Source organism: Leptodactylus fuscus, chromosome 4, assembly GCF_031893055.1.
Source record: "Leptodactylus fuscus isolate aLepFus1 chromosome 4, aLepFus1.hap2, whole genome shotgun sequence".
In the NCBI taxonomy this organism is placed as follows: domain Eukaryota; kingdom Metazoa; phylum Chordata; class Amphibia; order Anura; family Leptodactylidae; genus Leptodactylus; species Leptodactylus fuscus.
In genome coordinates this window covers 200,982,439-201,006,114 of record NC_134268.1, presented here as the reverse complement: position 1 = coordinate 201,006,114, position 23,676 = coordinate 200,982,439, and the positions used below count along the sequence as shown (strand labels likewise).

Below are 23,676 nucleotides of genomic sequence, written 5' to 3'. Positions count from 1 at the left end.
ATGGTTATATGTGTAAGTATATCTATCTGAAACTCTTTATGGTCAGGATTTTTAGGTGGATTCGGCCTCCGTGTGACCTTACCTGATACCTATGGAAACGCCAGCGGTTTTCCTATAGATATAATGGAAGCAGAAAGTCTTCAAAGGAAACCTCTGTGATCTTTCTGTTAAAAGCACTATGGGAAGAACTGTGAAGCGTTGCCACCTCAGTTTTTCCTGCAGCACTTTTTTGCTGTGGCCCGCTTCGTTGGACCTTAGCCTTAGGTAGTATTCACAACTTCAGAGCCTCCATCAATTTAGAAAACCTGACATCACTAATATAGGGAAGAGGCTGCAGTGATTGCAAGCTAACAGCTAAGGGGTTAAAATGTAAATAAAACAATATAAATTTGGTATCACTGAAATTGTACCGACCCATAGAATCAGTCGCACCTCTAATGATGCAAAGTGAGGCAGCAATTTCGGAGGGGGCAGCGGCCTCGGGACTTCTTTTTTTTTACCTAAACATCATCAAAGGTCCTTTAACTCAAGGACAAATGTATTTTTAATATTCTGTATGATGTACTGGGAAAAAAATTTAGTATGGAATTGGAGAAAAACTGTTTATGCGACATTTTTAAAGGCTTTGTTATTACGGCATTCACTTCGCAAAATGGCATGTCACGTGTATTCTATGGATCGGTACAATTCCAGGGATATCAAATTTATATAGTTTACAGTTACAAATTGCCCAAATCTTTGTAAGTCGCCATATTCGCCATAACATGCATAGGCCGTCTTTTTTTGTGGGGCTAGATGGACTTTTTATTTATAACATTTTGGGGGATCTCTATTGCTTCGGTCATTTTTTTTTTGTCCAAATTCATATAGGAGGCAAAACCTCCGTTATGGCGTTCACCGCATGGGAAAAATATTGTAGCCAGGGCGTTTTTGGACACAGGGATACCTAATGTATTTGTGTTTCATTTTATTTTATTTTTTTACTTTTGTATGTGTTCTAGGGAAAGGGGGGTGATTTGAAATTTTTTGGGTTTTTTAAAATATTTTTTTTAACTCTAATTATTAGATCCACTAGGGCAGTGATGGCGAACCTATGGCACGCGTGCCAGAGAGGGCACGCAGAGCCCTCCATGCTGGCACGCGTGCGGTCGCCCGGATCGCTCACCAACAGGGAATCCGGTACAGGATTCCCCGTTGATGAGCGATCACTGCCTTCAGTTGTATGTGCAAATGCACATACAGCTGAAAGCTGTCAGGGTAGGCCGCGGATCGCGCAACCGCGGCCTACACTGGCTGCAGAGTTTGACCTCTGCCCCGACGCGGGCGCGATGACGTCATCAGCGCCGCCAGTGACAAGAAGGTGGATGCCGGCGGCTCTTCAGGGGTGAGTATGAGAGTGGCTCACTGTGTATATGATGTTGGGGGGAGCGCTTATAATACTTGGTGGGGTGTATGATACTGGGGGGAGTGTATAATACTGGGGGGGCTTATAATACTGGGTGGGGTGTATAATACTGGGGGGAGTGTATAATACTGGGGGGAGTGTATAATACTGGGGGGAGTGTATAATACTGAGGGGGCTTATAATACTGGGGGGAGTGTATAATACTGGGGGGGCTTATAATACTGGGTGGGGTGTATAATACTGGGGGGAGTGTATAATACTGAGGGGGCTTATAATACTGGGGGGAGTGTATAATACTGGGGGGAGTGTATAATACTGAGGGGGCTTATAATACTGGGGGGAGTGTATAATACTGGGGGGGCTTATAATACTGGGGTGGCTTATAATACTGGGGGGTGTACTAAAGAGCATATAATACTGGGGGGGGGCCTATTTATAAGCACACAATACTGTGTGTGGATGCCACTGTGGAGCATATAATCCTGTGGGGGGGGACACCTACTGCGGAGCATATAACACTGGGGGGCTACTGTGGTACTGTGGAGAATATAATATTGTGTGGTGGGCCCTCTGCAGAGCATATAATACTGTCTGGGGTCCCCTCACTATTTATATCACACAGTATCTGTTTTATAGCAGACGTGATATTAGTACAGGATGTAAGAATATTACACGGTAACTATAAAACAGATCCTGTGCGATGTAAATAGTGAAAATTAATTGTTCAAAGTACCAAATGCCGAGACCTTTACATTTCAGTACAACGTTGTTTGTATTATTGAAAGCTCTGTAAAGCCCCACATGACTGTAATTTTTGGTCAGTAACTGTCCGCAATTGTGGATCTGCATAGTATTAAGTCTATATTGTCGTGTTGGCACTCCGCGAAAATTTTGTGGGTTTTGGGTTGCAGTTTGGGCACTCGGTCTCTAAAAGGTTCGCCATCACTGCACTAGGGGGTCTTGCACTCCAAGCAGTTTGATCACTAATTCAGTGCATTACAATGCTAATGCATTTCAAAATGAGGGTACATGTATTACAGGCTTCATAGAACAGCTTGTAATATAAATCTAAGCCAGACAAGCCTTTGAGCCTTTAATAGGTTCCCAGCTATCCTGACAAAAGAACAATGGCCCTGGGGCCAGAAATCCTCACCAAAATGGCAATTCTGGGAAAATGGCGCCTTACTTAGCTTTCACAGAGTCTCCAGGGGCCTTAGGCTAAGTTCACATAGAGTTCTTTGGTCAGGATTTTGAGGTCGCTCAGGTCTTTTCTCCAGAAGTCGCTTCTTCCGACTCCTGCAAAAAAGAAGTGAGATGCTCATTCTTCAGGCCATTTCGCCTCGTGATTCGGCCTGAAGACACTCCCTCCTCCCAACTAGGCCCATTCATTGGGCCTAATCCAGAGCAGAGTGCGCGGCTGGATGACAATGCAGTGCAACGGCTTTCATCTGCCTCAGATTCCGACCAAAAAACCCTGTACTAGCATTACCCACGACTTCGTCCGCGCCTCCCCGCGTGCCCCACCTGCATTGCCATCCTAGTCCACCCTCCCTTGCCTTGTTGCCGCAGCGGGCCCTTCTAACAGAGGTGCGCCCATGGGCCACCACCTTGCGTCCCGCTGGCCCCCTTGCCTTCCTCTCCCCCTGGCCCCCCACTTTTTTTCCCTACTCGCTCCAACATTCTCTTGCTCTGTTCTCCCTCACTAACTCATGGCCCTGGGCCTCCTTTCCACCCCACCCTGTGCCCCCTACAAAAAGCCACCCCCCACCATGTGCCCTGTTTTTACCCTCTCTACCCAATCCCTCTGTACCCGAGGCTGTAACCACACTCCCCCCCGGGCTCCCCGGTGCGCCGAGGTTACATGGGACTGGCAGAGCATGCAGTGCAGCTGCTGCGGCCACGGTCATCGCGCGGCACAGGTAGATGGCGGGCTGCGGGAGTTCCCTCTACCCCTTCCGAAGCCTGGGCAGACTCACCGATGCATGTCACACGTAGGCCTCCAGCGATGCCGGCATGTGTGTCTCGGGGCTGCCAGCATATGCAGCTCGGGGCTGCCGGCTTGTGCGGATTTCGGTTGCTGGCATCAGCTGCTCAGGCTGCCGGCATGTGCGGCTGCCAGCATGAACGCCGCCATTTTTTTCCTGTGAATGTGCAGCCAGGTTGTGGGTCTATAGCTCTCCCCCCACCGTTGCGTGGTCCAAACAGAGGCCCACGCCTGACGTGGTGACGTCAGATCAGGTCCTTCAGCCCACACGGACCGTGAATTCTATGCTCACGGTCTGCAAACCGGGCAATATACGGTGATGGTGAGGCACCTACCTTCTTTTCCGGGTGCCATTGTATTGTAGGTATGTGCAAAATTTCAGTCACATCCGTTCGCCAGTTGTGGCGTGATAGCGGAACAAACATCCAAACACACAAACTTTCACATCCTGCTAATATTATAAAGGTGAAAGTTTGTGTATTTGGATGTTTGTGGGTTTGTGTGTTTGGATGATTGTTCCTCAATAACGCAAAAAACGCTCAACCGATTTGCGTGAAATTTTCCACATAGTTCTTAGGCAGGATTGAAAGATAGGCTGCTTTTCGTCACAATCACGGACATATGTTTTTGCCAGGAGCCGCAGAACTCCGAGAGGATGGGAGTGCAGTGGGGGTGTGGCCATGGGAGAGAGATGGGGGCCGGGGGCGCCGGGACGGGAACGGGCATGAGTGCGGGGAACGAGGGTGGCTGCCAGGAGCAGCCAGTAGGTAAAGAGCCCACGGGGACAGGCGAGGAGCAAATGGGACAGAGTCGCGCAGGAGTGGACGTGGCGGCACACCAACAGCGAATGCCTAAATATCAACAGCTCAGGGCCAACTCCAACCCGCAGACGAAGTCGCAAGCAGATGCTAGTTTATAATATTAGTAGGATGCTAGGCACACCTGGGAGCCTTCATTAGGTTCCAAGCTGTCCCAAGGATCCCTGTCCAAAATGGCGCCCCCCTGGAAAATAACCCCTGGGGCCTTAATGCCTGTGATCAGTGCGGTCACTGATTACTATTACAGCGGATGTCGAAGAAGGGTTTATGACACAAATACTACAAGAAAATCAAGAGTTGTTAAAAATTTTCATCTTGCTTTCACAGTAATATTCATAAAACAGTAAATCACACAATATTAGTTTTCAGTAGAATTTATTATTTTTTGCAATCTGGTACACAGATTGATTTTACATCTTACACTCTAAAATGAATGCTTTATAACGACACACGTCCTATATTCACCATACACAGTATGATATTCTGTTTAGACTGTCTTACTATTGAACCTTATCTTCTGTAGGCAAAATTAACCTTATAAATGCTAGAGCTGCGATCCACACAGCTTGTTACAGGTACAGTATACATGTTATAACACAATAATTCACATTTTACACTTTGGAACCAGCTCCTATTCTACAAATATACTTTACAAATTTTAGTATTTACAAAGAGTCCTCTACATAATGATACCATGCAGTGTCCGATCTCGTATACATAAAGGTGAATGCTTTAATAACCAGTGTAGCCCTGTTCGCATTGTCACATGGATCCCAGTTGGTTTTATCTCATCATTTAGAGTCCAATGTCGCATATTTTCATTGCTTTTGGCAGGTAGAACAGTGTAGTTTGCTATATCAAATCCAGATCAAATTTTTTCTCTAGCCCCCGCCATTCCTGAGCAATCAGTGTGGTTAGTTTTGGTGTAGCGTGACTTTGCTTATTATTGCAGCTCAGCCCATTTACTTGTTCTTCAATTGGATGAACATGATGACACATGACCACTCTTGCTTCAAACAGATGATTCTCAAGAATCCTGGATGTCGAATCCTGCTGACCTTTGGATAGGTCAATCTTACGAGCCCAGAAAAACACTAACAGTTTTATACAAAATATAAATGCAGAATTTAATAGACGTCCCTTCAGATTTTATATCAGTCTTCTCTCTCGTTCTTCATTTACTGACATTCATATTCCACGGTCGGAGGTCCACGCACAAGGTTAAAGTATCCGGCAAGAGCACCCAGGTCAATGGAGAGCGATCGCTGTCTCCTAAGCAGCTCGGACTCCTCGCTTGTATATAAAGAAGAATCTAAAGGGCAGAAATAAGTATTAAAAGTAAATGAACCATGTCAACAACAAAGGCTTCAGTCAAGACTATCCTGATAGAACATTAATCTGAGATCACGGCACCCGCACTGATCAGCTATTCTGAGTATAGTGTATGATCCTGGAAGGAGACAGCTCTGTACACTGACCAATCCCTTTATACACATGCATATACATGAATTCCAGTTAGAAATCTGATACAGCTGCTTATAGTACTAATAAATGCTGTATTCACATGATAATAATAGATAGAGGAAGTTGTGCTTGCAAGTTCCCTTTTTCACTTTACATAAAATCCACTCAGGGTACAACAAGTTCATTTATTTTACATAGCGAAAAATCTAGTCTCTGAGGGAAGGTCACGGATAAGGTTGCGATTGTTCCACTCTGCCCACGGAACACGTCACAACATAGTCCTAGCTTATCTTCAAAAGTGGAAAGACAAGAAAATCTTCCTGGAGGTCTTGAGAGACATGCCAACAATTATAGGATACGATAACGGACCAATAGTAACTTTTTGTACCTGCGATGTTTTCAGGCAGCTCCAGCTCCTTTTTATGCATTCTTTTCCTTTCGAGCAAAGCCGTGTCAAGGCTCTGGCAGCGGGGCTGGTCCTCGGGTGGGGGGTTGAGCGCCTCATGTTTCAGTAGCTCTGCTGCAGTCGGCCGCTGATTCGGATTCTTATCCAAGACTGAAACCAAAAAGTCTCGCATGACAGGACTGCAGTCTTCACCTATGTCCTCTAATGGGGGGGCTTGTTTGTGTATCTGTAGGAAAATATCAAATAATAGTTGGCACATTTAGGATCTCAGGGGTGTTCATGCACTTTCATGTTTTTACGTAAACATGACAAGGTCTGGATTACACTCGGAAGACCAGTATACGGACAATGTTGCCGATGTAGTTGAAGGAACTGATCGTGCAATATATTGTAGATTTTATTAGCAGAAAATAACAACACTACGCGTTTCGGGCTTTAAAAATCACCCTTCATCAGGTGCAATAACTCTAAAAAACATAGCCAGAAAAAAAAAAATAATAATATTGTCAGTCAGGGACGCCCTTCTTCACAGCAGCGCCTATAGCGTTGTACTGTGAGAGTGGGGAGGAACGCTTTCCCCCCAGTACTCGTCTATAGACGAACACTATCAGGAGGGGAGGGGGCATTCCTCACCGCTCTCACAGTACAGCGCTATAGGCGCCATGCTGTGGAGAAGGGCGTCCCTGACTGACTGTCAGGAACGCCCTTCTGACTGTGAAGAGCTATGGTACCGGCACCGATAGCTATTCACCTGGTGCACACATTGTGAAAGTCGACAGTCCACTGAATTCAGCACACTGTCGGCTTTCTAGCGGTATATAAAACCGCATGTGCCCCAACTCATGAAAGGTCCTCTTTAATATTTGTTCCGAAATAGCCATTATAATAAATAACTTACAATATACAAGTAGGAGGGGTATGCCGAGCGAGGGTATCGTTTCACCCAGGGTGGGTTCCCTGTCTGCATGTGGATGATGGTAGCGCCCATACTATATATATCAGCTTTAGTGGAATGGCCTCTGCAGAGAACAACTTCTGGACTCATGTAAATCTACAAAAAAAAAAAAAATAATTGAAAAATTTTTAAAAATTTATTAAAAACAATGAAGAAATGTCTTTGGCTAGTTCCTATCCTAATATATCTTAATAGCATTCAATGCATTGTTCTTCTGATAGGAGGCTCCAGATTCTATGGCTAGCTGGAACCTCCTGCTTACATGCAATTTATGTACATAAGTATACTGTATAGCCTCAAGCACCCCCTACTGGTGGCTGCCACAAGTCAATGAAACAATGCAGAGATAATCATCTTTTTACGAATATGCAAATCAGCTTGCCGTTCCCAAGGGGTGGAGCCTGATTTACCAGATTCGCCCACAGACAGCTGCAAGTGCTTTGGCTCTCATATGGAATTGCAAAGCACTGACTTCCCTGTAGCCGTGGATGACATTTTCGTCCTCTGTCTACATTCGTTGTTTGAAGGAAAATTTTTCATATCAGGCCCCGCCTCTGATATACTTACAGACTAATTTGCATAATTATAAAAAGATAATTAACTCTGCATGCCCACGATCGGGTTTATGTGCAGATTTTAAGAGCAGAAAATCTCTTTGAATATCTGGTAGAGTATCAGTTATGTATTCTACTGGGCATGATGTTCAAGGAAACTACCCCTAGAGGGCAGCAAACAGAGGCGCTGATTCCCTATTTACATCTTGGGAAACAGATTTGCATATTTTTCCCGTACTCTACCTTGTAATAGAAAAAAAAAACCTGAAAAAAAAAGACAGACATTGACTTAATAAGGTTTACCTTCCAATAGGTGGCGCTAGAGACACAATTTTGCTTTCTTATTTGGAAAGCGAGCTAATGTTGTAGTCTATGCGCATGACAATACCCTCATATCACGTATGGAACCTTGAGGGTTCTATAGATTTATAAAAAGATCCTTTTTTGGTAGTTTTCAGTTCACGAGCCATTGTGTGTCATGATGCATAAAAAGGGGAAGGAAGAAACACGGGACAAGGAATAGTCAGAAGTCCCTAACATTCCTTCCTTCTTTGCATAATATGATTTTCCATCCTTCAGGATTATAGCTGTAGCCCTGCCAATATATCTGAATAGATTGTGTGTTCTAAGCCACCAGCCAGACATAATTACCTCCGTCCCCCTCAAGTCTTTCGGGTGATACAGATCACCAGTCATCTGAATGCTGAGCCCAAAATCCACCAGGACGGCTTTTGTTGACATGAATACAATGTTACTGGCTGAAAAGGGAAAAGATCAGTGTTAAATGGAAGGTCTGGCATATTGTATTGTATTGTATTGTTACATTTAAAGGGAATTTTTTTGGGTTTGCTTTTTGTAGATTGTGAGCCCCACATAGAGTTCACAATGTACATTTTTCCCTATCAGTATGTCTTTGGAATATGGGATAGAGATCCACGCAAACACGGGGAGAACATACAAACTCCTTGCAGATGGTTTTTTGCCCTTGGCAGGATTTGAACACCAGGACTCCAGTGCTGCAAGGCTGCAGTGCTAACCACTGAGCCACCGCGTGGCCCCACTGTTCCATTGAACATGTCGTCCTATCTGCAGGCAACATGTTATAGAGCAGGATGAGCCAAGCAGATCGATATATAGTTTTATGGGAAAAGGTTTAGTATACTGAATAGCTTTTCGGCTTAAACTTCTAGTCATTTGGGTTTAGGAGTCCAGTGGGCGGTGCTACTAAGACCCTGGACAAAGATAGCTGTCAGTCACTTAATAGGACCGCCCACTGGACTCCAAAATCCAAACAAATGGAAGTTTATGTAAATACAATTAGTTCTAATAAATATTCCCCATAACACTATATATCAATCTGATCGGCTCCTCCTGCTCTATAACATACTCCCTGTAGGTAGGACGGCGTGTTCAATGGGGCAGGTTCTCTTTAGTATAGTGGCATGCTTTTCCGAACAAGGTAATGAGTCCACAAAAAAAAAGGATGGTCCAAATTTTGTAAACTAAGTATGCCAATTTCCTGGCATAAAAAGTAGGAAATTTTGTGCCCGTTTTGTCAATTTTCCAACTCCCTCGACACTTTCGTGTAGGAAAATCGGGGTAGGGATCAAGGTGGGCGAGGGCAAATGCAAATAGAGCCTTAGGCGGACCTGAACGATGGAGAGCCGGCCTTAATAGCTTTCCCCAGCAGGAAGACATAGACATTACTATGATACCTAATAGACATTATTATGGTAACTTACGCTTTATGTCGTGGTGGATGACATTTTTAGAGTGAAGGAAATCGAGACCCTTCAATATATGTTTAGTGACCCAGATAATCTCAAATTCCCGCAGGGGTCCACAGCTCTCCAACCTCTCCAAGACAGATCCCCCTTCTCCAGCTTCCATGTACAGGTGAACCATATTCTGGGATAAGATGATCCCATATAACTCCGCAATATTCTCATGCTGGAAATGAACCTGGAACTCCACGTCTGCGGGTTTGAAATGCTCCACTGGGATCTATTGTGGAATAAAGGGACACGTTTTTCCTATGTAGTCAAGTATCATATAAAAAATAACCAATACCATACTGTATCATCCCAGTTATACCGTACAGAGGTGCAGCACTTTGTATGGGAATTTCTGAGCGTTAAGTATTTCCAACTTATCCATATCTGATTGGTGGGTGGTCTAACCCCTGAAACCCCCACAAATCTACTGTTTGGAGAGGCTTTTGGCCAAGTGCTGTAAAACACTGAACACGTAAGGAACAGCTTCATTGAATGGGACTGAGTCCCACTTGAATGGGACTGAGCTGCAAAAAGGTCATCTGATGAATAAACATGACGTCACTGTCTTGTGAAGTATCCGAGTAACTGACATTGGCCACAATCAGATATCAATGACCTATTCTAAGAATGGGTCATCAGTTTGTACCTCTTTAACTTCATTGCACAGTGAAGTCAACGGAGCCGTTCTGCTGTTTGCTATGTAGGGAATGGCTATTAGCAATACTGGGCAGGAAAAAACTGGTTGAGGGATTACAGTCATAAACCAGCTCAACATGCTTAGGATCGGTGAGGGTCTCAGACATCAGACCTACTTATATCCCAAGGGAACAAAGGATTGAGCAAAACTGAACATACTGAGCCTTGTTTTCCTAACATCGAGCTTGTAGGCTTCCACATATAACATAGTTAGCACCAAAATCTTGCGTCTCGCCATATTTTAAGCACATGGGGGTCTTTGTGTTGGGATAGGACAGTTACATTGTTGCACACATTGGAGTTGGACTCATGAAAGTTGATGATTTTTGTACACTGCTGCAGAATATGCAGGTGCTATACCGTCAATAGAAATAAAAAAGTGACAAAAACAAAGCCTGTATCTATAATGTATTTCTTGTATGCAAGGATCGGACAAGAGCGCGTCATGGAACAGAGAACATATTGTGCTCTATAAACTTCCTTGTACGGCAAGCAACAGGAACACTGTTTATCTAAATCACACAAAGCGAAGAAGAATTATGTGCAACGTCTCCATGGAAAAGCTGATACAATCTGAAATTATTAAAGAAACATATTTCACAGATGAACGGCTTCTCTGTGTATTTATAGTAACCGATAGAGATGTAAAATCTAAGAAAAATATCAGAGGAAATGCGTGACATTCTTACAAGGTGGGCGTTATATTTTTGGAACAATATATTTCTGCAACCTTTGCACTGACCCGAAAAAACATCTGAGTCTTTTCTAGAATGACGTGTCGGGTAGCCCGAGGTCAGAGATAAAAATTTGGAGCATTTGTTTTTGCAGGTTGAGGTTGGCAGTGGAAGGGGCAAGGAAAACTTAACTGTTCCAAAAACTCGGAGAAAATTTCAGAGTACCGAAATAATAAACAGGCTGAAACAAACAATAAAGATGGCCGCACGTGCGTAGTCATTGTCCATTGAAAAAAGGGAGTCTGTCAGCAGAATCAGGCCCTGCCGATAGATAGGTTAGGGTAATCGTTGGGAATCTGAAATTTCCCCATAGTGGGACTATTAAAGGATTATCTTATCTAATAATCAAATAGTGTTTTTCCCTTGTACATCAGGACCTGCGTTGAAAAAAACATCAGCTTTTACCTATATGCAAATAGACTCTTTGGAGCAATGGTTGTCGCTGCTTATTTATTAGGAGCAATGGAAGCCCCCTTGTTGTGCCACAGAGCTCATCTGACGCTGGGTTCACACTAGCGCCCGGAGTCTGTTCTCAGCTGTCCGTCTTCTGCATGCAGAAGACGGAAAGCTGTCAGACCGGGTCCGGCCGTGAGCGGCGGTGAGCGCTTTATGCTCTCCTCCGCAAAACCGTTTTTTTTTTAATCGGACACAGAGTACTGCATGTCCGACTCTGTGTCCGATTTAAACAAAACAGTTTCGCAGTGGAGAGCATAAAACGCTCACTGGCGCTGACGGTCGGACATCTTTCAAACCCATTCAAATGAATAGGTATGAAAGAGTCCTGCAGGTTTCCGTCTCCTGCTCAGTTTTGTGCAGGAAACAGAAACCTGCATGAACAGAGACCGGGCGCAGATGTGAACGAGCCCTGACAAAAACAGGGATATCTCAGCAACAAAGGCACGGATTTCCAAGGGGACCCTAACCTATCTATCTGTGGGGCTGGATTGATATGTTGATTTTAATGATAGACTCCCTTTATAGGTACACAGCATGGTGGCCAAAAGGTTGCCAGTTCTAGGTTTGGTCAGACCTAGGGCATCATCTGAATAAAGTTTGAGGGTATCTCTGGGCACCTTCTAGGTCTATAATCCTGATGGTATATTCTTAGGCCTCGTGCACATAACCATACTTTTTATCCACAACTTCAGATAAAAGTATGGATCCAATATTTCCTATGAGCCCATACACATGTAATTTTTTCGGCTGTGTGTCCGGACCGCATAACATAGAGCAGCTCCTATACCTGTTTCTATTTGCGGCCCGGGCCATTCATTTCAACGTGTGAGTGAAATTCTGGGCGACAGGCGGATACCAATCTGGGTGTCATGCGTGCCAATTTTACTGATCAGTACACAGTCATGTGCACAGCCTTAGGAAAGGACAACAAATCAGTGCCAGTCCATTGCTTGGCACTCCCCAAAAAAACACAGCTGTATTATGGTGCAGTGGTAGTGGCGGGTGCTGCAGACTCTTCATTGTTAGCCCTGATCCATACACCTGTATACCATCAACTTACTGTAGTGTCAGCTATGTCGGGTACTACAGTTTTGTTCCATCCAAGTATGATGTCCTCTCACAAGAACAACCCCTCTCCATATGACTTATTAGAGTATATGGACACATCAAGGCAGACTCCCCGCCATAGAAATGATTGGGTCCACGTGTTATCCATTAGTATGGATCTGTAATAACGGATCGCACATGGACCGATAAAAGGACTACGTTATGATTCTCTCCATAGAACTTACCAGTTTACAGGCCATTCTCTTTCTTGTCTCAATATCTTGTGCCAGGTGCACTTTACCAAAGGCCCCCCTCGGAATGAATTCTGAACCCATGCTTTTGTATGTCATCTTCCATGGAAACAATAGCACATCGGTGTCCGTCTGATATCGCCCATTTCGTATCGTGAGCATCTGGAAAACCAAGCAAAAAGGAAACTTAGACCACAATAGAAACTAAATCCTACTGTTGTATGGGACTATTTCATCGCACCTAACTGCATAGTGTGGATTTCCTTTTCATGAAGGATCGGCGCTGTCACCTGGACCGTTTTGGTATTTTCTTTATCCAAATCTGTTCAGCCATTCCAAAGATATAGGCCCATGTAATGCTGATGCAGATGTGGGTATGCTAGCCAAGTGGGCCATAACACTACAACACAGAGAGACCCTGCACCCAGAAAGACAACAATATTACCACCCACTTGTATAGCATTTATATAAACACTAACAGGGCTTATATCTTTGGAAAGGCTGAACGGATCTGGATAAACAAAATAGCACCGATCAGATGATGTATATCTTGGGGATTTTCAGACCTGGTGACTGGTCCTCTTTAAGGCAGCATAACCAGCTGACAAATGGGTCTTCCTTCTGTGGGCTCACAAGGGAAAATTGTCCTGAACACTTTATAAAGGACAGGTTCGTGTCCACCTTAGGAGTCCGGTGGGCGGTCCTTCTCGGCAACTGTCAACACAATCATACAGAGTGGGCAAAATTTTAATAGTGACCTACTTTTTTAATATGCGGAATATTTTTAATAAGATAACCTATCAGTTTCATCACAATAAGTGTTACGTAAGATGGAGACAAACAAGCTTTTCGTCTATTATCAGTTTCCAGCACGCTACTGCTATTAAGCAATACAGCGGCGGTAGTATACAGAGGAAGATTAACTCCGTGACTCCATGACCCCGTCCTACAGGAATGCTGCCGGTAAGGTGTGGTGGACGCAGGATTTAGTCAGCGGTAAAACAACAGCCAAAACACCAACAGAGAACAGATGTGTAGTCAGACTTTCATTGGGCAGATCCTTTATAGTAACATGACATAATGATCCGTCATGTCACGCAACGTCTTCCTCTAAAGGTGATTAATGATATGACAAACGGAAAAGATTAAGTGTATGAGGATTTCTGAGACATTCCCTGACTCCTGGCATCAACATACTGTATGGCTTTATACAGACTTAGGTCCCTGGTGGGGCCAAGTAGGAAACTGATGGAACAGACCAAGGAACCAACGTTCCAATAATACCCGACCGTGCCTAACATTCTAGTAACTGGGATAGCCATTGTATACTACCATCAAAAAGAACAAGGTATAATACTTAAAGGGTTACTCCAGTTCCATTTCATTGATGGCCTATCCTCATCATCAACTAAAAAGAGATGAATGGGGGTCTGACACCAGGGACCCTCCACAGATCAGCAGTTTAAAGGAGTAGCAACACTCGTGCAAGCGCTGTGACTCCTTCTCTGTTCAAATCACATGACATCTGATTAATACGGCCATGTCAGGTAACTACAACCTCGCTCCATTTACTACTATAGAGGAAGCTACAATTACATGATATGGCTGCTATAAATCAGATGGTGTATGCTGTAAACAGAGGAGGGGTCATAGAACGTGCACAAGTACCACGGCCTCTTCAAACTGCTGATCTGTGGCGGTCACAGATCCCCACTGAGGTTTTATTAAGGACACCCGAGGACACCCATGGGTCCAGCAATAAGGAAAATGGGGTCTCCTATTTCAATGGAACGCTGATCCCACATGTGCCAATGTTCTGTACAAAGTCTTTGGGACTGCACTGTATTCCACCATTTCTGTCAATCCAAAACACACTGGATGGACTTGTAGTGCACAGTGAGACCAATACCCCATTTAAACAGTGGACATAGGACCCCCAGCCACCATACATGTATCATCAATCCTGTGCATAAGCAATAAATGATATCCCTTTAACTGTGGAAGACCCAACACATTCACACTATTCATAGGCATCCCATTGATTTCAACTGGCCTTAGTTCCCCTAAGGGGGTGCTGCTGGGATATTAAACACTTGTTATCAGGTTCTGATCTGATTCCGGAGGGCTTGGAGTTCTGCACATGTGCCTAGGTGACCAGCTCAGCTCTTCTTCTATTGCCATCAGTCTTTACTAGTCAGCTCTTCCATCTAGAGTAGAGGTTTATGGTTGCCATAAATACCAAGGAATCTCTGTGTATAGACCATACACGTCATCCAAATTGAAGTGTCTTGACTTGTCGTTTAGCCATGCAGTTACATTGGTAAGATCAATTTCTTTACTTGTACATTATGTCTTGTAGCAGTTGTTTCTACATTTTCTTACCTTGTTCAATATAATTCCACACTCCTGTTCCAAACATTTATGCAAATGTTTAGTTACATCTGACACTTGATTTGCAAAGTTGAGCAATTCCTTAGTAGTTCCGTATTTGACTGATGATAGGAGGGAAGTTTCTTGTCCACTGAGAAACAGAGAGTCCGTCCTCTCCTCATTGGTATAGGCTTCTTGACCATGTGTGACCGTGTTCTTCCCCCCTGCACCCACTTCCCCGTCTCGGTAGAGATTTTCCATGATAGTTACCAGATCTGTAACATTCAAATAAGTAAGAAGCAACTCGGCTTCATCCTTCTGGTCACTGGTGGTGCTCATGAAGTCCATTATGGCACTGCTTTCCAAAGCAACACCTACAAAATAAGATTGAGATAGGTGAATAGGGGTTGAGACTAGGATCTTGAATAGTTGAACTAACCATGGGATTATTTACCAATATAACAACAACATATTTCATAGCATTGTTCCATATAGAGGGCTCACACTATAGATTCCCTATCAATACATCTTTGGAGTGTGGGAGGAACCTGGACCACTCGAAGGTGACCCATGCAAATATGGGGAGGACATACAAACTCCAAGAAGATGTCGTCCTTGGCTAACCTCTGAGCCACCATAAATTAGATCGTTCAACGTTCAACCAGAAATCCTATTAAAATTATAAAAAAGTCCCCCACATTGGCTAGATTTATATCTCAGGTCACATTTTAGCAGTGCCAGGTCCGTCGCGGGAGGCACACAAATGCACCTGACTATAATGCGGTCCATTGGGTTTCATAGTGGAAGTTGTTTTACTGCAAAAATCAGTGCTGGGCTATTTTTTGCCAACATTTTTGAAAGAGCCTCCAACACAGATGTGCAGATTGCTTTAAAGAGGTTGTCCAGGATATGGAACAAATTCAGGGCAGCCGGAGAGGGTGTAAAACAAACTAAACAACCAACACATACTCACCCATCGCTGATTCTCCATTGTCCAGCCGTGGTACCCTTTCCCTGAGTTTGCTTCGAATTTTGGAAACCCTTTTACACCCTGGCAAAACAGGTGCCCTCAAAAAAATAAGTCTTTGCGGCCCCAGGACCAGGTGCCCTCTGCACCCCTTATAACTATACTCTGTGCAGTAGTATTGTAGTACAGACAGAGGATCAGGGTGTATTAATCTTGTTCACTTAGTGGTTTCCAAACAACCACATAAACCATATCCTATACATATCTTTAGGCGTCACTTACGCGTTATGTAACGATCTGCATATCTTTTGATAGCCGTCATAGTTGAAATGAATAGATTATACAAGGCACCTAAAGGGCACCCAAGGCGCTGGACTCATGTGTCATACTGGCCCTACCCAATAACATTAGATGAAGTCAGTCTCCTAGTATGGACAGAATGTGACATATGGGAAACAATAACCATTGTGAGATTGACAAGAATAGGATACAGCTGGTTGTCCCTTTGATTTGGTTTCCTCTGCAATTTGCATTTCTCAAACCAACATATAATGAATCCATTGTGTTATGTATAATATGATGCCGACTCATACAATGGTGTTGTCTGCAGTCTGCTGTTGTGTGTGGCGTGAGATAACATTTCCTAGCATGACCCAATAGGTACAGCCTATATAAGGCTAAATATACATGACCATGTGCATGTCCAAGGTCCACATGGATAATATCCGTGTGCCACCTAAACCTTCACAGACCCATCAATTTACTTCAGTGAGCCCAGGCCACAGAACAGACAAGAATCAGACATGTCTAAGTCTAAGGCCTCGTACACATGATTGATTGTACAGTGCACGGCCCTTTTCGAGGGGGTTTCCAATGCTCCATATTTATAGAGCAGGTCTGTGAAAAAGGATTGGAATGGATCCTTACATTGAAATTGTGGAGGACTGGAGGCCAGATGACATCCGAGTGCATAAATCAGACCCCCCTCGGTCATGTGCATGAAGCCTAAGGCTAAACATACACAGTAGCAAATGCTTGTTTCAGCAACAGCTACCCTCTTGGCCCCATGCACACGAATGCTTAGCTCAGCCCTATGTGCATTGGTTTTCATTTCCAAGAAAGCAGCAAGTCCTTGCCAGATAAGTCTGACAGATCGTACGTACCTTGAGTCAGTCTGATTCTTCTCTCCCCTGACATCTTTCATTGACGACGAGATATTTTAGATGGTCGCCTCTACTGGAGTCAACTAACTAATGCTACTTTATGTAACAATGTAATCTGGATTCCTCTAAATTAAGTAACCATTGCAGTCTAAGAATAGCAGGATGACCTAAGATTTCACCCTGGGAGATATAACAAGATAATTTCTGGGCAAACATTACAATATGACTTAAGTACAGAAACATTTTCCGAACCCAAATAAGGCAAAACAACTCCGACTGGTTACAAGAAAACTAAAGCACATTACTAAACAATCCAATACAAAAATATATTTCCCAGCATTTAGATGTGCGAATGGAAAAAATCCCCGGGTTGTCACGAGACACTCGTATTAATACATATTATTCATCATTTCCCAAGCAATTGAGATCCAGTGCCAAAAACTGGAGACAGGAACCTGGTCTCATATGAACATGCATTGGTGGCCATGTTCAGGTCCCGGTGCGATAACGCAACAGTGGCCATAAGAGTGTACCAACACCACCAAACACCATCATTGTCACCTTCTACCATCCTACAACCAAACACCATCATCTGTAACCTACCACTCATAGCAGTTGTTTGGGCCTCGATAGCCCCATATGGCCACGTTGTGATACACTTTGGCTTCTCGTGCCTCCCTAGGTCATGCAGAGTTATTCAGAGGTCTATTGGCTTCTTATGAAATTGTCATTGGGTCAATTGAGAAACCAATTGACTTAAGAATAACAACGCTACCAAAGTGGTAAAAGGAATCAAAGTTGGGCAATATGAGGGTGTTGAGGCCAAAACAATTGCAAAATCAGCCCCTTTAATAAGAATGTACTTAACTCGCTATACTGATACCTACTCGTCCCTTAACATTGACAATGAAATGTAGGCCAGTAGATGGTCTGTGGTCACTGGACGTCTACCAGTAATCGCAGTCACACGTTCCGCTCTTCCATTCCTCTAACCACTTTCTTAGTAAACATGGTTATTTCTCTTCATTGCGTAATGTAAACCAGTGTGAAGCGTGCCAGATCTGCGGCTGAAACCTACACATTGTGATACTCACATAAAGCAGTCGAGCAATGGAAATTCGTGCAGCGAACTGAGAAATGAAAACTCTGCCTTGGAGTCAATTTGACTAGATTAGGAAATTACGGTAAGACCTCATACCAAGCAAAGATTAGTGTTTAAGGAGTGGGCCAAGAATTTTTACTTTATGGCCCGTCCTTAGGATAGGCCATGAATATCGGATCAGATGAGCTACAGTAACGGAGCCCGGCCATTAGCCAAGGTATGGAAGCAACTGCTCGTGACTTCATGCAGTGTATAGTGCGTTGCAAGTGACACCGTAGCTGATCCCCAACAGATCCTAAAAATAGGCCATAAATTAAAATTCTCTGGCCTCTAAACCCTTTAAGGAGGCCATACGCCATCAACAGCTGTTGGCTGAAAGCGTGTTGGGCCGACAGCTATTCCTCCAGACACCCCACTAAACAGGCATACTGGATTCGGCAGAGCATGCATATGTCTGGAATGAGGAGATGGCAGTGAACAGCTGTTACTTATCTCCCCAAAGAACAAGGATGGCGATTCAACATGCCTGATCCTTCGTCCCCACCGCCATTTCCAGACATCATGTATTGTAGGATAATGAGGAAGTCCTATACACATAAGACAGGCAGGCAGGCCACAAAATTGCAAGGTCAGTCAACTTTCCTTTTATATTTACAGGGACTTTTACTCTTTCCAGAAGCAAGTAGTATTCTGGTAATAGGGCAGGGAAGCCGGGAGAAATCCAAATTTCCTGTTTCCTGCTTAATGGGATGACTATTAAGTCCCTATTTTGTTATCAGAATCCCTTCTACTGTAAAGAGAGTGTTTCTAATAATAGTATTATATTGGTGCATTGACCAATATAGGGTTTAGTCATGGAGGATTGCTAGTTACCATGAAGGTAATAGAGATGGGATTGTTGCTCAGTCACTTACAAGTGCAAATTGCAGATGTTCCACTCCATGGATCCTATCATTGTTTCAAAGGTCAATATCAAGACGTCTGCCATGATCTATTTATACCCAGGACTGTAAATGTAAAACTGGGGGCGTCCTCTACACCTCGAGTAAAGAAGGTTTCTTCACTAACTTAGAAGGGGAGGCTATGGGAGCGTCTAATTGACACGGAAACTACACTTAAAGAGGACTTTTCGCCACCTCTGCCTCTTTATATCTTCCAATGGGCATCGCTCCACTGATTCCAGCACAGTTGGAATTTTTTCTCTAGATCCTACCATTCCTGAGCGATCAATGCAGGTAGTTTCAGAACCCAATTAGAGTCTACTGTCAGGTGGGCGGTCCCTGTCTGTCTTCTCCAGCAAAGGACTGCCCACCTGACAGTACAGAGCCTAATTAGCATACTGGTTGTTGAAACTAACAGCATTCATGGCACAGGAACCATAGGGGCTAGAGAAAAAAATTCTAACTGCAGACCAATGTCCGACTTTGTGTCTGTCCAAAAAAAAACGGTTTCACAGTGGAGAGGTCACATACGGACACCATATGGGTTGAATGGGTTTTTAACCTGGACCACAGCAAGCCGTCCCCAAGCAGTTTTTCCTGGCTTTTCGGCGGAATCACAAAAGGCGAAAAGCGGCGCAAATGTAAAGGCCCCCTAAGGTTTTTGCACAAAACTTTGTGACTCTTTAATGTCGCCCTCCCCACTTTCCTGAAAGGACAGAGTAGGCGCGTGGCGAGGGGTCGAACCACAACACCACCGATACAAGATCATTCATGCGAAATATAGCTGGCATAGATTTCAGTGTAGGAGCAATGGAGAGTGCACCCGATTTAGGAGGAGGCTTTCGGCTCATTGTAAATGAAGAGTGCCCTCATCTGGTACAGGAGGTATGAAAACTGGTGCTGAAATATCCAGGCTTCAAAAACTGACCCCAGTGTCCTTGGTTTAAAACCTCAAAGTTAAAGACTTCTATGGATTTTCAAGGCTGTAAATGCTTTCTAGGGGCTTTCAGTAGCATTTTTTTAAAACTTACAAGTATTTTTGTAATTTTTTTAAATGTAAAACACCATACATAACTCCAAACTCATACAATGCTGTATATTGAAGAAAATAAACACTCACAGGCTGGAGCCCCATATTGCGGAAACACAGCTTTTTTGGTTGCAGATTTTGTTGCATTTTTTTGAGCCAAAGCCAGCAGTGGATTGAGCAGAAGGTTGAAGTATAAACCTTCCCATATAGTTCCCATTCCTTTTGTAGCCATTCTTGGCTTTGGTTCAAAAAACCGCAGCAAAATCTGCAACAAAAAAAGCCGCGTTTCCGCAACGTGGGGCCTCAGCCTAAAAGTTACAAACTTAAAACAGATGTCTGTAGAGATATTCTTATGTTCCTATAGACCAATGGCCTCCATCTGTTGTAAAATTACTACTAGTCCCAGCATTCCTAACTGATGTACACTATCAGCAACCATCTATATGGAGTCTTTTTGACTTTATGAAGCTATGGTCACACTTGTGTTGGGCTCTCCATCCCCTGGCGGACCCGAACAATGGAGAGCCCATTCGCTATAATAGTGGTTACCCGTGGACATGACATCCGTTGACCCCATAGACCAGGGGTAGGGAACTTTCGGCTCTCCAGCTGCTGTGAAACTACAACTCCCAGCATTCTCCATTCACTTCCATGGGAGTTCCAAGAACAGCAGAGCAAGTATGCATGCTGGGAGTTGTAGTTTTGCAACAGCTGGAGAGCCGTACGATCCCTACCCCTGCCATAGACTATATGGGGTTCTCCAGGTGATCAGATGTGAACCAATCCTCAAAAACACACTTACATTTGTGTGTGTATTCTATATTTTTTAATCTAAAGTCAACATTTATGGCCAAATCTTACAATGGTGCCCCTGTTCTTACTGCGAGGTCACACATGACATTTCCCATCTGAAGGTCGAGAGGGAAAGTCCCATTCTGAAGGGAGTAAACAAGTCTGGTTATTTCCCTCACCGGGCACTTGGTCACACGAGTTCTTAGATTCTTGCAAAAGTCTCATTTCTTATAAAATGCTTCCTATCTCCAATGTAAGACAAATAGCAACATAAAGTCTTGCAGTTGTCTCCATCGCCGCCCTCTACCACATCATCTGGCCGGTGACATGACATGGCTGGAATGTATTTGTTCTGCTGTAACTATTGACCAGGGAGAAGACAACAGAGCAGCAGGATATATTCCATATGATTCATCCATACCTCACGCCGAAAGACAATTCATGGCAGGAATCCCAAAAATGCATTGCAATCTGTATATAGCCAGTGACCGGGGGATGCTCCGCCACACAGCAGCCAGATGGGATTAGACTTCAAGGCATAACTTATTAGAGAAATGTGATCTAGGCTGCAAACAACATAATAATATTGCAATGGAGATGAAGGCGGCCAAACAGTGCCCAGAATAGAACTCTGTGTAGCAGTGCCAAGAGAGTGCACGGGGTAGGCTAGGAAACCGACCTCTCGAGAGTCAGTGGGCAACCCACTAGGGACGGGTCATTATCCTCCCCGGTGATATGGCTGCTCACTATAACAGGTACTAGAAGCCATAACCTGGTACACTATGTAACAATGTAGCAATGATTGCATAGAGGTCAATGTAACGCTGTCAATGGGTGCACTGATTATAAGGGGTACAGGTTCTGGGAGCCCGACCCTTCTTTCCTACATAAATATGATTGGCTATACCAAATGTATAGACATAGTCAGGTTAACATGGTCAATTGCTAAATATAGTTTTATATAGTACTATAGATAAACCTACTAATAGTCAATAATAAATACTCCCCCTTTAAATAGCTTCTACTGCCCCCCAATTGTTGCAGCACACAGGACCCGCACCAACAGAGGTGCAGCTATAAGGGGTGCAGAGCTAGCTGGCAGTCGCTACCAGGCCCTGGAATCTGAGAGGGCCCCAAAGGCCTCTCTACAACTTAGGCCCCATTCACATCTGTGGGTTTCCATTCGGGGAGTCAGCTTGATCTATACTCATTATAAAGTGGTCACCTGAGAAACCCATGAATCCCATAGACTTAATGGGGTCCATGTGTTTTCCGCTTGCAGTGCTTTTCTCTCCATATGTTTTGTTCCTACAGCATATGGAACAAAATGTGCTGACCTTTTAGGTTGTTGCATAGCTAGGTGACGTCATATACACCCACAGACACTGACCTGGCACCTATCATCATAATGATGATACTAAAAATATCCCTTGTGCTGGTATAGCCTACAGTCCTTGCGCAGTCTGTAGTTTCAACAAACCCATGTAAATAAAATCTCCCAAGAATTTGATGCCTGTTGTGGTCATATAGGTATGACACATGAGATATTTATCTGCAGATCATTGGCAGATCCAGCATCTCCTGGCATCAGATTTTACAAAATTCAGCTGGATCTGACAGATGGCTGCAGATAAATATCTTACATGTATGGCCCGGTTAAAATACACTGGATCTACCAATGATCTGCAGATAAATATCTCATATGTATGGTCTCATGCTTACAGACATAATAGATCCATTTCTTATAGAGCTGTAATAGGTCTTCCATAGAGGTGTCCTCTACTATACCGCCATATGATCCCTTGCTGAATATCTCTGTAAATACAGCCCCTGACAACCTGTACGGCAGCAGACAGAGGTTGTGCAGCTCCATACAAGGGTCCCATGTTTAATATCTCTGTACACACAACTCCTGACAGCCTGTATGGCAGCAGACAGAGGTTGTACAGCATATCTACGGGTGCAGATGTCAAGCACAAGCAAATAAAAATGAGAAAAATGAGATAAACAAGAGTAGACGCTGTCTGTCAGAGCCGACCCCTGTACCCCAGAGCTTACACTCTAATGCAGTAGTAGAACAGATATAATGTGTAGACTACAAACTTACATAGTCCTTATATTACTGTCCATAGTCTGCGCCTACCTTTACACTCCATAGGTGTCATCATGGCTAGGACACTACGAGCCACTTGCTGTCCATTCCTAGTCCAGGGCTCAGCATGTACACAGTTCCCATGCTCTGTAGTGTGACCTGCTCCCTAGCTTGCCTGCAGCTCAATGCTGGAAAGTCCAGGCAGGAAGTTTTTCTCAAGAAGCAGGCAGTCCCCTTTCAGGAAATGATGAGAACGAAACAGAAGGCGATTTTAACCCCTGCAGCGCCCGAGTTTGGAGAGACACCAAGGAAGATCTTCACTCAGCGGCGACAGAGTAAAAACTGATGTCAGACCTTCCAGCCACTCAAAGGAAACCTCCCATCTTGAGAGACACCCTGGGGAGGGCTCAGAGACTTTGCATACGAGGAACCCCATGATGAAAGGAAAAACGCTTGAAGGGAAAATGTATTTTTTCCTATGAGCGTATGATATCACGGTGATATGACAATGGAGCGGTGACCTAATACTACTGTACGTGACTAAACTACGGTTTTTCTTTTTCATGGTACATAAGAGTATAGCGAGAAAATAAAGCCTTTAATCTTAGCATTGTATCTAGTCAGCAAGTGGTTAACCCCGAGCGCAGGTTTCCTACTGAGATAACAGAGGTCTT

At 44.0% G+C, this 23,676-nt stretch overlaps 1 protein-coding gene across 2 annotated transcripts; it reads right to left on the bottom strand.

The window, feature by feature from the left end:
• Positions 1–4,565: 4,565 nt before the first annotated feature.
• MAP3K8 (mitogen-activated protein kinase kinase kinase 8) lies at positions 4,566–23,322 on the bottom strand. 2 transcript variants are annotated; one of them, XM_075271568.1, is made up of 8 exons: positions 23,054–23,322; positions 14,928–15,289; positions 12,540–12,707; positions 9,329–9,590; positions 8,238–8,344; positions 6,976–7,128; positions 6,060–6,303; positions 4,566–5,519 (listed from the first exon to the last, which is right to left on the bottom strand). In XM_075271568.1, the coding sequence occupies exons 1-8, from the start codon at positions 23,076–23,078 to the stop codon at positions 5,386–5,388; spliced, it is 1,455 nt and encodes a 484-aa protein (XP_075127669.1). In that variant the 5' UTR covers positions 23,079–23,322; the 3' UTR covers positions 4,566–5,385. The 2 variants fall into 2 exon arrangements, with proteins under 2 accessions (XP_075127669.1, XP_075127668.1); XM_075271567.1 differs by lacking the exon at positions 23,054–23,322 and adding an exon at positions 17,046–17,124.
• Between the last annotated feature and the right edge of the window lie 354 nt (positions 23,323–23,676).

Coding starts and splice junctions, on each gene's coding strand:
- MAP3K8 (XM_075271567.1), bottom strand. CDS start 17,079: ATGTCAGGGGAGAGAAGAATCAGACTGACTCAAG. Junction 7,129..8,237: donor AAGACTTGAGGGGGACGGAG/GTAATTATGTCT, acceptor TTTTTTTTGTAG/ATTTACATGAGTCCAGAAGT. Junction 5,520..6,059: donor GCTGCCTGAAAACATCGCAG/GTACAAAAAGTT, acceptor TCTGCCCTTTAG/ATTCTTCTTTATATACAAGC.